General features: G+C 33.5%; 3 protein-coding genes across 3 annotated transcripts; 2 read left to right on the top strand and 1 right to left on the bottom strand.

Moving 5' to 3' along the window:
* Positions 1 to 274: 274 nt before the first annotated feature.
* Positions 275 to 1030, top strand: BX664DRAFT_345145 (uncharacterized protein; the record flags this gene model as incomplete). Its single annotated transcript, XM_051547494.1, has 3 exons — positions 275 to 362; positions 460 to 504; positions 594 to 1030. 3 exons carry the CDS (start codon positions 275 to 277, stop codon positions 1028 to 1030), a joined length of 570 nt encoding a protein of 189 aa, XP_051404616.1.
* Positions 1031 to 1249: 219 nt separating this feature from the next.
* Positions 1250 to 6779, top strand: BX664DRAFT_381661 (Sec63 Brl domain-containing protein; the record flags this gene model as incomplete). Its single annotated transcript, XM_051548981.1, has 25 exons — positions 1250 to 1315; positions 1373 to 1469; positions 1559 to 1626; positions 1685 to 1901; positions 1975 to 2042; positions 2308 to 2376; positions 2449 to 2533; positions 2590 to 2698; positions 2765 to 2813; positions 2880 to 2959; positions 3015 to 3097; positions 3180 to 3248; positions 3328 to 3353; positions 3426 to 3468; positions 3540 to 3689; positions 4034 to 4123; positions 4208 to 4299; positions 4387 to 4542; positions 4615 to 4726; positions 4788 to 5002; positions 5074 to 5327; positions 5400 to 5500; positions 5574 to 5798; positions 5874 to 5958; positions 6053 to 6779. The coding sequence occupies 25 exons, from the start codon at positions 1250 to 1252 to the stop codon at positions 6777 to 6779; spliced, it is 3336 nt and encodes a 1111-aa protein (XP_051404615.1).
* A 107-nt stretch (positions 6780 to 6886) lies between these two features.
* BX664DRAFT_320241 (uncharacterized protein) lies at positions 6887 to 10903 on the bottom strand. Its single transcript, XM_051543089.1, has 14 exons — positions 10793 to 10903; positions 10641 to 10731; positions 10422 to 10576; positions 10236 to 10352; positions 9972 to 10166; positions 9810 to 9896; positions 9410 to 9757; positions 9274 to 9322; positions 8374 to 9195; positions 7807 to 8300; positions 7534 to 7737; positions 7329 to 7464; positions 7066 to 7271; positions 6887 to 6978 (listed from the first exon to the last, which is right to left on the bottom strand). Exons 1-14 carry the CDS (start codon positions 10856 to 10858, stop codon positions 6970 to 6972), a joined length of 2979 nt encoding a protein of 992 aa, XP_051404614.1. The 5' UTR covers positions 10859 to 10903; the 3' UTR covers positions 6887 to 6969.
* Between the last annotated feature and the right edge of the window lie 1191 nt (positions 10904 to 12094).

Genomic DNA, 12094 nt, shown 5'->3' with positions numbered 1-12094 from the left:
GAAAATTCAATATGTATAGATAGAATAAGGGGAGACATGACAGTGATGGGATGATAAAATGGTAGGATAACCCATCATTTTACCTTTGTCAATTCGCCTACTCGAAAAAAAAAGCCCCTAAGTATACCCAACCAAACTTTTGATGACACATCGGAGCATTTCTCCAAACTCTCTAGTTGAACAAGAAAGAACAATAGATATACCAATAAAAATAAGAAAAAAAATACCCTTTCTTTTATTTCTTTTTCTTCTTGATTATATATTCATCATTAAAATGAAACTATTTTTATTCTTTTTAACCATCTGTATTACTCTATTTGCTTTGGTGCATGCAGATGAAGATGATGATAATGAAACTATCAGTAAAGACAAAAAAAAAAAAAGATATTTTCCATATGATGAATGTATCTTCATCTATTTTTTTTTCTCATCATTTTATATATTTCTATTCCATTTTAGTGATTACGGTTTATGAAACTTTCACAACTACTCTCCATGGGAAAGGTAATTTTTTTTTTTTTTTTTTGATTTCAATGTATACCCACTAATTTGATTTTTCGAAACTTTTGTATAATGGATAACATCATCCGAAGAGGCAAAACCTTCGAGTACCATCATCCCTGAATCCGAAAAATTAAACAAGGAAAGTACAGAAACAGTTGTGTATGTAACCACCTTATCGACGATTGTGGTGGATGATGAAACTATGACCTCTACTTCTTCTGTGAAAAAAGCAATACCCACCTCTACTTCCAAACCACAATCTTCTGGAAATAAATCATTATCCATTCCATCATCATCATCATTATCGTTACTTGACACATTCTCTTTCAGTCCCATTACCTTGGCTCCTGAGAGTAGTAAATCCGAAAACCCACCCAAGGCCACTGCTACTGTCAGCAAGCCTGTCATGAAAGCACATACCGGGAAGAAAGGAAAAGAAACCAATGTTAGTATGGGTTGTAACCTGATGCCAAATCTCATATCTTCTTTTGGATATCTTATTTTCGTTCTTGCTTTATTGCAATAAAAGCCCTTTTTTTGAAAATCAAATATTTCCAATAATAATAATAATAATAATAAAATCCATTTCCTCATTTGGATTGCGGAGTTGTATTTTGCATGGAGCACTTTTCTATGAACTTGTCTTTTTCTTTCTTTTTCTTACTTTCCTTTCTTTTTTTTTTTTTTTTTTTGTTATTGGTAACAAAAACATAAAAATATCATGAATTATTCAAGTTATTCAAATATGGATTTGGATATCAATAATTGGATGGAACAAGAAGAAGCTTTTCTTGATCAATTTAATCCTCAGGTAAGAAAAATTGCAGTGATTATGTTATCAGTTGAATCTTATTTTATTTTATTGCAGATCCAATTCATGTCAAATTCACCATCATCATCAATAATTATGAATACTCCAACAATGACAAAAACTAATCCTTTACAACGATCCATTATGGAAATACGTAGGAATAACAAAAAAAAAAAAGAAAAAAGAAAAAAAAAAACTACTTGTTTAAACTTAATCCTTTCTTTTATTTTTTTATATATACAGCAGAAATGTATCGATCAATCTTCAAATATCCTTATTTCAATCGAATGCAATCAGAAGCTATGGACAAGGTTTATTGAATAAGAAAAAAAAATTCATCTTTCATATTCATCTATTTTTTATCTATAGGTTCTTTATACAGATGAGAATATAGTGATATCAGCACCTACAGGAACAGGGAAAACAGCCTTATTGGAAATGGCTATGATTCGATGTCTTACTCTACAAAAATCACATTACCATGAACAAAGTACAGCAAAAATGGTTTATATGGCACCGACGAAAAGCCTTTGCGCGGAAAAGGTCAAAGAATGGACTACTACTTTTGGTCCTTTGGGTATTATTTGTAAGTTGAAAAGAGAAAAGGAAGAGTTGACAATATATTGATTTGAACTTTTATTTTGAACTTTTATAAATAGGTCAAGAATTCACTGGTGATTCTGATTATGCTACTGCGGACGCGATTAAAAACAGCAATATCATGCAAGTTATCTACAGTCTTTGTTTTTTTTTAAAAAGAAAAAAAAGAAAGAGATTTTACTTACTGATACATTTCTTTTTTTACTTCTCTTACCGTTAGTGTAACAACACCTGAAAAGTGGGATGCTATGACTAGACGATGGGTAGATCATAAACGACTGATGGAACTCATCAAACTATTTATGGTAACAGTGATTTAAACAAAAAGTCAACAGCTTTCTTTCTTTTTCTACGATCATTCATTTTTTTTTTTATTATTTTCCCTCGCATAGATTGATGAAATTCATATTCTTAAAGATCCACGTGGTGCTACTTTGGAAGTATGCGTTAGTCGTATGAAGGTAAATAATATGAATAATAATATACGTATATCACTTGGAAAAGTACTGAATCTTTCAAATTCCGTTAATTAGCCCATGGATCATAACCTGCGTTTCGTAGCAGTATCAGCTACAGTTCCCAATGTACAAGATATTACCACCTGGCTAAATGCTACAGGTAAATCTAAAGAAAAAAAAAAAAGATAGGATACTCAATCACTTTATTTATTTTAGCTCTCACCTTCTCTGAAGACTATCGACCTATTCGTTTGGAACGCTTTGTTTATGGCTATCCTCTTCGAGGTGGAAATACCTTTGCTTTTGAAAAATCCTTGGATTGGAAGTAAGTTCTTGATTTTCAAAGAGACAAAGTAAAAAAAGATAATATTTATACATTCATTTTGTATAGACTTCTCGATATCATCAACAAACATAGTGCTAACAAGCCTGTCCTGATTGTAAGTATACACTTAAAAGAAAAACAACTCTTGTTCCATTTCTAAAAGCTAGTTTTTTTTTGTTAGTTCTGCTCTACACGTGCTTCAACTCAATCGGCTTGCGATACATTATTGAAACTTATGGATCAGCAGGGTATGGACTCAAGGTAAGAGATTTAAAGCATCGATTTTGGAATCAGTCCGCTAATCTCTATATGGAAGGTGTACCTCTCCAGGAATCAACACAAACGTCAAAAACAAGAAATTGGCTCTCTTTGTGCAACGCGGTATCGGTTTTCATCATGGTAAAAAAAAAAAAAAAATTATATATTATATATATATATTAAAACCATTTATTTAATCTATATTCATCCTTCCTTACTGTAGCTGGTCTTGACTCTTCTGATCGCCATCTGGTGGAATCATTATTTTCAGATCGTTATATTCGCATTGTGGGTAAGTATAAAGAATCAGAAAAAAAAATATTTAAAACATCGACATACTGATATTGTTTTATCATCCTGTCATTGAATAGCAACCACTTCAACACTTGCAGTCGGTGTAAGTCAGAACACCTTCCTATCTGTTATGATTAAGTAATCATCCTTATCTTCTTTTTATGTATACAACCAGGTCAATCTTCCAGCCCACTTGGTGATTATCAAATCCACAAAAGGTATTGACAATGAAAAAGAAAAAGAAAATCGACTCAATCCCTTTTTATTATTATTATTATTATTTTCTTAGGGTATCAGAGCGGTATGCTGAAAGAATACACAGATATCGATATTCTTCAAATGATTGGCCGTGCTGGACGACCTGGACTAGATACTTCGGGATGTGCGGTGATTATGACTACTTCTGATATGGAAAACAAATGCAAATTACTTGTATCATGTCAGTCCACAATTGAAAGCAGGCAAGGATCTTCCAAAAAAGAAAAAAAAATTATATTGAACTTTTTTTTTCTTCTTTGCAGTCTGCATCAGAATTTGACGGAACACCTTATGTCGGAAATATGTATTGGTACCGTGTTTAATATGGATTCAAGCATCAGATGGTTGAGCTCTACCTTTTTATATACGCGCGTCAATCGGAACACCTCATATTATCAATCATTATGCAATGATGACTCTTTATCAAAACATCCGGAGCAAGTCATGCATGGTAATCCTTTTCTGATAAAAAAAAATGCTAATGTCAGCGATATATTTATTTATCTATTTATTCGATCATTGTAGATCTTTGCATTAATAATATGAATCTTCTTGTTCATCATGGTTTGGTCAATGTCACTGGTGAAGGATCAACTGCAAGTCACTCGGCAACATGTAAATGTTATAAAAGAAAAAAGTGGGTTAGATGCAATATGCCTAATCTGGACCTTTTTTTTTTTTTTTATATATATAATTTAGATTATGGAAGGACGATGGATCGATACTATATTCATCTAAAGACAATGGTTCTTATTATGAAACCTAGAGATTGGAATTCTGTGAAGGATGTGGTAATAAAAATAAAAATAAAAATAAAACTAGAAAAAAATTGATATATGGATGTCTCCTTGTGCTGCTTATTTTACTTTTATATCTAGTTAGAGCTGGTCAGTCAAGCCGAGGAATTCGAAACAAACAGATATAGTGCAAATGAAAAGTCTGTTCTCAATCACTTGCGTAACAATTCTGATGTGCGATTCCCTTTGAAAAACAAGCTAGCTTGTATATCTGACAAAGTATGTTTGGTTATTCAGGTAATTCTATTGAAACAGAAAAAAAAAAAAGAGCTAATCAATTCCAATTTCTTTTCTTTCTTATATTGTTAGTGCATCCTAGGGGATATCAGTTTATACCATCCAACGGCTGGAAATACTCTAACAACAGAAGGGTATGATATCTTACGAAAAGCAAGTCGGATAACAAAATGCAAGTCAAAAAGTTAGAAAGAAGACGCTAATGCTAATGATATCTAATAAATTTTTTTTTCTGAAATATTTAGGCATCATTGATTGTGCTGGTTATGAAAAAAACTCTCTCAAGTTAAAACATGCCATTGATCTCTATCAAAGTTTACAAGCAAAGATGTGGTCCACATCTCCATTTATTCTTAGACAAATTGAAGGCATTGGTACTCAAATTGCAAAGACACTCTCACAAAAAAATATTTGCAATTTTGATCAGTTACGAGATTGTGATCCTGGCAGACTTGAATTGGTAAGATTGAATGTTGACACAAGTAATGATATTCACTCATTCATCTTTTATAATCAACATTTATGCAATAGATACTTCACAGAAACCCACCTTTTGGAACCAAGATCAAAAGTGCCTTGTCATCAATACCTCATGTCCATTTGTATCTGCAACAGAAATCAAATCGAAATTATCAAGGTCAATATCCTACTATTGAATTGTCAGTAAAGATAGAGTCAATCAATCGTCTACAAGTCAACAAAACAATCAAGTTTGGAAAAGGATTCTATACGATCTTATGGATTGAAACAAGTACTCATGTTCTTATTGACTTTCGTCGCATTCCGTAAGTATCAGTTCTTACCCAGATTTGGTTAATTAATGCTAGTTCCTTTTTTTTGTCTTTTTTTATCTGTAGTACTCAACAATTGATGACTCGACCTTATGAATTATCATTTCAAGTACAAGTGACTTCTCCTTCAATGATGGTCTTATGTCATGTACAAAGTGAAGATTATGGTAAGCAATGGGATAAAATAAAATAAAATATAAAAAGGATATACGATGAAGAATCTCATATTTTCTCCGTTAGTTGGTGTTGACGTTATGAGTCAATTGAAACCTGATGTGGATCCAACTCAATTCATCACACTTACGGGCACTCCTTTAGCAATGACAACATCTGTGTCAGCAGCAACGCAAAGCACTATAAAAGACGATACTGATAGTTTTGGCGATGATGATGATGATATCGGATCAGATGTATGGCAGCGCCTTGTAGATGTGTTGGATTATGAAGAATCAAAGACAAAAGAAGGTAACGATTGATAAATACAGTGCTATAGCTTTGCATGAAACTCATCTTTATTCTTTGTTATTTCATTTTTTCTAGTTAAGATACAGTCCATTTCGTCGGAACACACAAAGCCATCTAGTACGCAGTACCAATGTAAACATCAGTGCAAAGATAAGCAAAGGTATTATATATAGATAAATGTGTTGAACATGAGCATTAATATTGACTTTTTTTTATTTTATTTTATTTTGGTGCTATTTTTTGGATGTCAATAGGTGTAAACATCCATGTTGTAAACGTGGACTATTTCAACCGGATCAACACAAGATTACAACCATGATGGGAAATTGTTCATCTTCCAACATACTCAACAAAGATGATCTATCTATGTCTGGTTTGGATGAGGATACAAAAGTTGGCATCAAGCGTGAAACACCTATCCTTATCTCTTCTCGAACACCACCACCACCAATAGTAGCAACAACAATAACATCTCACTCTGGAATTGTAGATACACTCAATGATACTAAACATGATGTGATGGGAAACTCGACTTTACAAAAACAAGCAACCAACATATCAACTGACAATGATTCCTGGATACTGAACGACGATAGTTTCATTGGCGATGTATTATCCTATAAGGCCAAGTGCGATCCAGTACACAACAATTCAACCCATCCAGGCAATAATAATAATAATGACGATGATGATGATAACAGCTTCAGCTTTCTCGATGACAATCTGTCGTTTATCACCGATGACCTTTATGGAGGCAAACCGCCTTTGATGGAAGTTGATCCTATAGATTGGCTATGGCATGACCTTGGGAAATTGATTAGCGACCCCTATTATGGAGCAATGGAACAAGATAACAATGAAGATGATAGCTTAATTGATCTCACTGAACTACCACCTATTGAAGAAGAACAACCCAGTCCAAAGTCAACAACTCATTTTGAAATATGGATTCAACATACAGCAACATTGACTAAAACATAGTTTATTCTTGTCCCCGATCCTTCCTTGCTGCTTTTATTATTCCTCTTCCATTGAATTATCATTAACCTAGTTTATTCTCTATTTTTATTATACATCGAATAAAAACCAAAAAAAAAAAAAAAAAAGATCTAATAATAACATAAAAAAAAAAGTACACACAAAGTGAAATGAAATTCTTCTACCAATCCATTCAGTCATCCTAACAAAAAAAAAAAAAAAAAAAAAAAAAAAAAAAAAGTACAAATGAGATTATTATCTTTGCCATTTGTTTTTTTTTTCTACTTACCCATTCATCTTCATCCACATCTTGTTCAAGTACAAGCTGATTTTCTTTTTGCCGCTGCCGTTCATCCTCTTGATCGACATCTTTCGCGGTGGCAAACATGCGATTCATGGTTTCTTGACGTTGTTGATCCAAACTAACTTGACGTTTCCCAGATTCAAACTTTTCTCTTGATCGATTCACTTGTTCTGCAGGAGGTGCTTTCGACACTATTCAAAAAAAAAAAAAATCAATCATGATCTTTTTTTTTTTTTTTGGAAACTTACAAGGTGTCATATCATCCGGTTGAAGAGAGATACGTTGTAATCCATGATCTTTTCCTTGGAACCAAGCTTCTGCTTCTTGAGCTGCATGTTCAATATCTAATGTTGGAATAAATACATCATCTTGGAAATACTCAGGCTATGCAAAAAAAAAAAAAAAAAAAAATCAGTTGTAGACTATTTCTCCTTTTTATTTTTTTTATTTTACCCTAGCACGAGGGACGTGTACACCAACAGGTTCAATGGTGGTGGGTGTCAATCGATAAAACTTGGCGATTTCTAATGTCTTGATGTTACATAAACGTTTGGGTAGAAAAGCAAATCCTTGTTGTAATGATCCAAATTCCAATTTAGCCAATGGTGTTAAAACTGTGTTGTTTTCAAATTCATAACAATGAATAATGCGATCACCCTAATAATAATAAAAAAAGATGAGTCAATCATCATATGTAGAGAGATTTTTTTTTTTTTTTTTTTTTACCTTGCCAGCAGCATAAAGTACTCGACAATCATGATCAAAGTGAATAGACATGACACTTGGAGATACATCAATGGCATTCTTTGATAAAATTGTACCAGACATGTCCAGTGTATCAAATAATAGGATTTCTCGCATAGATCCAAGACCAAATCCAACGCTGACCAAGTATTGATGATCATCCAACCAAACAAGACGACTTGGACGGTTTCCTTCATGTGCTTTTCGGGTTGAACCAAGCAATTCGCCAGTCCGAGCATCCACGATACGTAATTGTTTGTCTGCACTAACAGTTGCAATAGCTTTTCCATCTGGGCGCCATGCCATGGCTAATATCGGTTCAGTATGTACACCTTGTAAGATCAATTTTGGTGATGAAGATGATGTTGTATCCCAAATTCGAATGGTGGGTTGATGGAGATCTTGTGATGCTGTTGCTAAAACGTTTTTCGAAGTAGGATGGTATGAGAGTAGGCTGATCTTATCCATATGAGGATCTAAAAAAAAAAAAAAAAAAAAGTAAATACCAATCTATGCTCCTATATACATATATATATATATATATTTCACCTTGTAAAATAACCATGGGTTCAGAGAGATCATCTTCTAATCCATTTTCCGGAAGATAAAACACTCTGATCTTGCTATCTTCAGAGGCCACTGTGAGAATATAAGGGTCAAATGGATTAAATTGAAAACAAGTGATTTCAGAGCCAGTAAGAACACTTGGAATATGGATAGGTAAACGACCACCTCTGCAAGTCATGGTAGAGATAACTCCAATACGCCCACCAGGACCTGTAAGTGGAACAGCGATAAATTTGTCGTTAGCTTGAATCACTTCTGTCGTACTACTTCGCTTGCTATCAAGTCCTTTCAAATCGTCATAGTGAGTGCTTGGATGATACGTTTTACTGTTGATATATTTGTAGGTGGATGTATTGGTGGTACCGTATCTGGGTAGTTTCTTCTTTGTGATACCAGTAGTATCTGTGACAATGGAAGTGTTGGTTGTTGGGGTTGTAGTATTCGTGATGTTAGGATGATCTTTTACATTCTTGATCGAGTCGCTGCTAGGAGTGGGTTTTGTTTCTTCATGATGTGAAAGTTTTTGCTGATCATTTGTTGAATCATTTGACACTATCGATTCAGCATTAGAAGCTGATGCTGGTGTTTGTGAGGTTAGATGACCATTTTTTTGTTGATCGTCGGTGGCGCAAGAAGACGTGAGAGTTGGTTGATCTGTCAGTTTGTTTGAAGTCCTATCAGATGTGGCCTTGATATTAGGGGTAGATATGGATGGAGAAGCTTGCTTTCTTGAAGGATCCAAAGATATAGTAGCAACTTTACCAGTTTTTCCAGCAAACCATTCAGCACTTGATAAAGCAGGTACTAGATCATACAAAATAAAGAAAAAAGTCAAGTTTTCCAGTTAAATCTATGTTATAATACTTTTATTATGGCACTTACCATTTCCTTTAGTGTCAGGGAAGAGATCGGCATGAAAATCGATGTATTGCTAAATAAATAAATAAGTAAAAATAGAAAGGGGAAAAATATCTAATTAGATACAGAGTTTATTTTTTTTTTCTTTGCCAATCATTACCTTTCTTGGAACTTGATAAGAAACAGGGATCAAAGCATTGTCAGTAACAGCAATAAGTCGGGCAACTTCGGTATGCATAACATCCAAGGTTCTTTTCGGAAGTAAAGTCCCACCAAGTAAAGAAGCGTTTGTACCACAAGCCATATTTTCAGCTACAGTAGGAGTTGTGCCAAGATCACTGAATTGTAATGAACGGATGGTTGCATCTCCACGGCTGAGCAAATACATAGTTTCAGTGTCTTCATCGTAGAGAGGTAATAAATTTCCAGTAGAAGTGTCCAGTGGATTCATCATCAAAGGTTTAGATACATCACGAGAATCAAACACAGCATATTGGCGACTACGCATCTACAAATAAATCATAGGTAAATCATTCTTTCATTATTTTAAATAGAATTACCTTGTTCATTCCCACTGTAAATACATAATTTGAATCACCTAACCAAACCACGCGAGATCCCTTAATTCCTTCATGTCCTTTACCAGCCTAAAATGAAAAAGACACAAATTAGTTATGCACTTTATTTCTCCAAACTCCTATTTCATTTGGACGTTTTATTACTTGAATTTGCTTTTCTTGTGCCCTTGGATCCCAAATCTGCATAACATCTTTTCCAGTAGTAGCCAAAAGTGATCCATCTGATTTCCAAGAGAAGGAGTGTATAGGAGTAGTATCCAGTAAATCAATTGTACATGATGATTTTTCAATATCCCAAATGCATACTTTTTTGCCATCGTTTCCTAATGTAGTGAGAATCTATATAAAAAGAAAAAGAAGTGAGAAGTTGATAGACGGAATGGTTTGACTCTTTTTTTTTTTTAATACCTGGTCAGCAGTAGGATGAAATCGAATCATATCTATGCGTCTTGAAGGAGTAGTTAATGTAGATAAACAAACAGGGTCCAAAGTATCATCCTTATCAGGGATTTGCCAGAGCTTGATCTAAAAAAAAAAAAAATCGTTCCCCTTAGTTTTTCTTCTGACAGATTTGTCTTGTTCTTTTTGTTTTACCATAGAATCTTCTGCACCAGTAGCTAATAAATAATCATCAAAGGGAGAAAAATGCCAATCCGATATAGAAGCTCCATGCGCATGAAATACTCGAGCTTCAGTAGCACAGTTTTTGCCAGGTCTATCCACAGGTAAAAGTCCAATTGATCCACTACCTTGAAAACAAGGATATTATATTAATAAAGAACGTTCTTTTCATGTTTGTTTATCTTTTACTACCCCATTTGATGGCAAGCCAAGAAGTATTTGCTTGAATTAAGGAGGAAAGATCAGATGATGAGGAGGTGACAGGGATATCAGCATACCAAACCTATATTAATAGAAAAGACAAATGTTAATAAGTATTAGAAGTATTATAACTTTAAACTTACTTCTTTGTTTGAAATAGTTCCAACGGAGTTTCGATATTTATTAAGATTCTGAAAACGTCTATTCATTTTGAATAACAAAAAAAAAAAACAAAGAAAGAGGGTGAATAGGAGAAGAATAAAAAGGAAAAAGAGAACCTAAAAAAAAAAAAAGAGAGAGGACACGGATGTCTACAAAGGAAAGTGAAAATTTGGAAGAGCGACTTTTAAATATTGGGAGGGAACCAGTTCAATTTTTTCCTTTTTTTTTTTTCCTCTCTCTCTCTTTTTCTCTTATTCCCCATTATAAAGTGTATATATATATAAATCATGCGCTTTTTTAACTTATCACCCTCAACAAGTTCAAATACTGCTTCCACATTCAAACATAAAGCTATTGTTGGTAGTACTTTTGGGTTATGTATGGGCGTAGCAGCTCTTGGCACTGCCAACTTCTTTGGGTAAGTTCTCAAAAAAAAAAAAAAAAAACATTCATCCTTTCTAATCTTTCATTCCCCTGTTTCTTCATTTACTTTCTCCTTTTATCATATAGATATAGTAGTAGAACAGTATCTCATTATATGGCTAGTTCTGCTGTTTCTCTTGCTGCTTTACTAGGTAAAGAATAAATTGATTTTAGCCAAATTTTAGATGAAACTAAATTAACTTTTTGTTTAGGTGCACAAAAATTAATATTCAAAGATGAACCTTTTCCAGCTTTACTCTATCAATCGGCTGCTTCTCATGCTAATAAACCATTACAACATCTTCGATTATTAAACAACTCACCACCAACCATGTCTATTCAATCCAACTCTCCCTTATTTGTACATATTCACAGCAATACATAAAAGCAACTACAACAACACGTGGATTCATGAACACCGTGGAAACAATCAAGGTCCCAATTGGTGTAACTGTAAACAAAGTCTAAAAACAGTTCATCATGTAGGTGTTATTACAGTAGAAGTAGTTTAGTCATTATTTATACCAATTAAATTGTTTGTCCCTTCCCTTTATATATATATATATCATTGATATACTGCATAGTATCAATAAAGTTTTCTTGTATTCTATTGACAAAATAATTATATATAGACATATATGCAGATCCTATTGCAAAGCTTGATGATAATCACTTTTCATCCATTATACATAACGAAACGATGAACTGAGATGGAATTTCACAGAGAAAAAAGTAATCAAAGCTTCTATTTGGAAAAATATTTGAATTCATCTACCAAAGTAGTACGGTGAGAAATAATATGAAATATACGTATCTGAGCCATAAACAAAATAAAAACTTATTTTGCTGGATGCAGGCCA

Source organism: Halteromyces radiatus (assembly GCF_025201355.1).
Source record: "Halteromyces radiatus strain CBS 162.75 chromosome Unknown BX664scaffold_1, whole genome shotgun sequence".
Taxonomy (NCBI): domain Eukaryota; kingdom Fungi; phylum Mucoromycota; class Mucoromycetes; order Mucorales; family Cunninghamellaceae; genus Halteromyces; species Halteromyces radiatus.
This window is presented reverse-complemented; position numbering and strand designations above follow the sequence as displayed.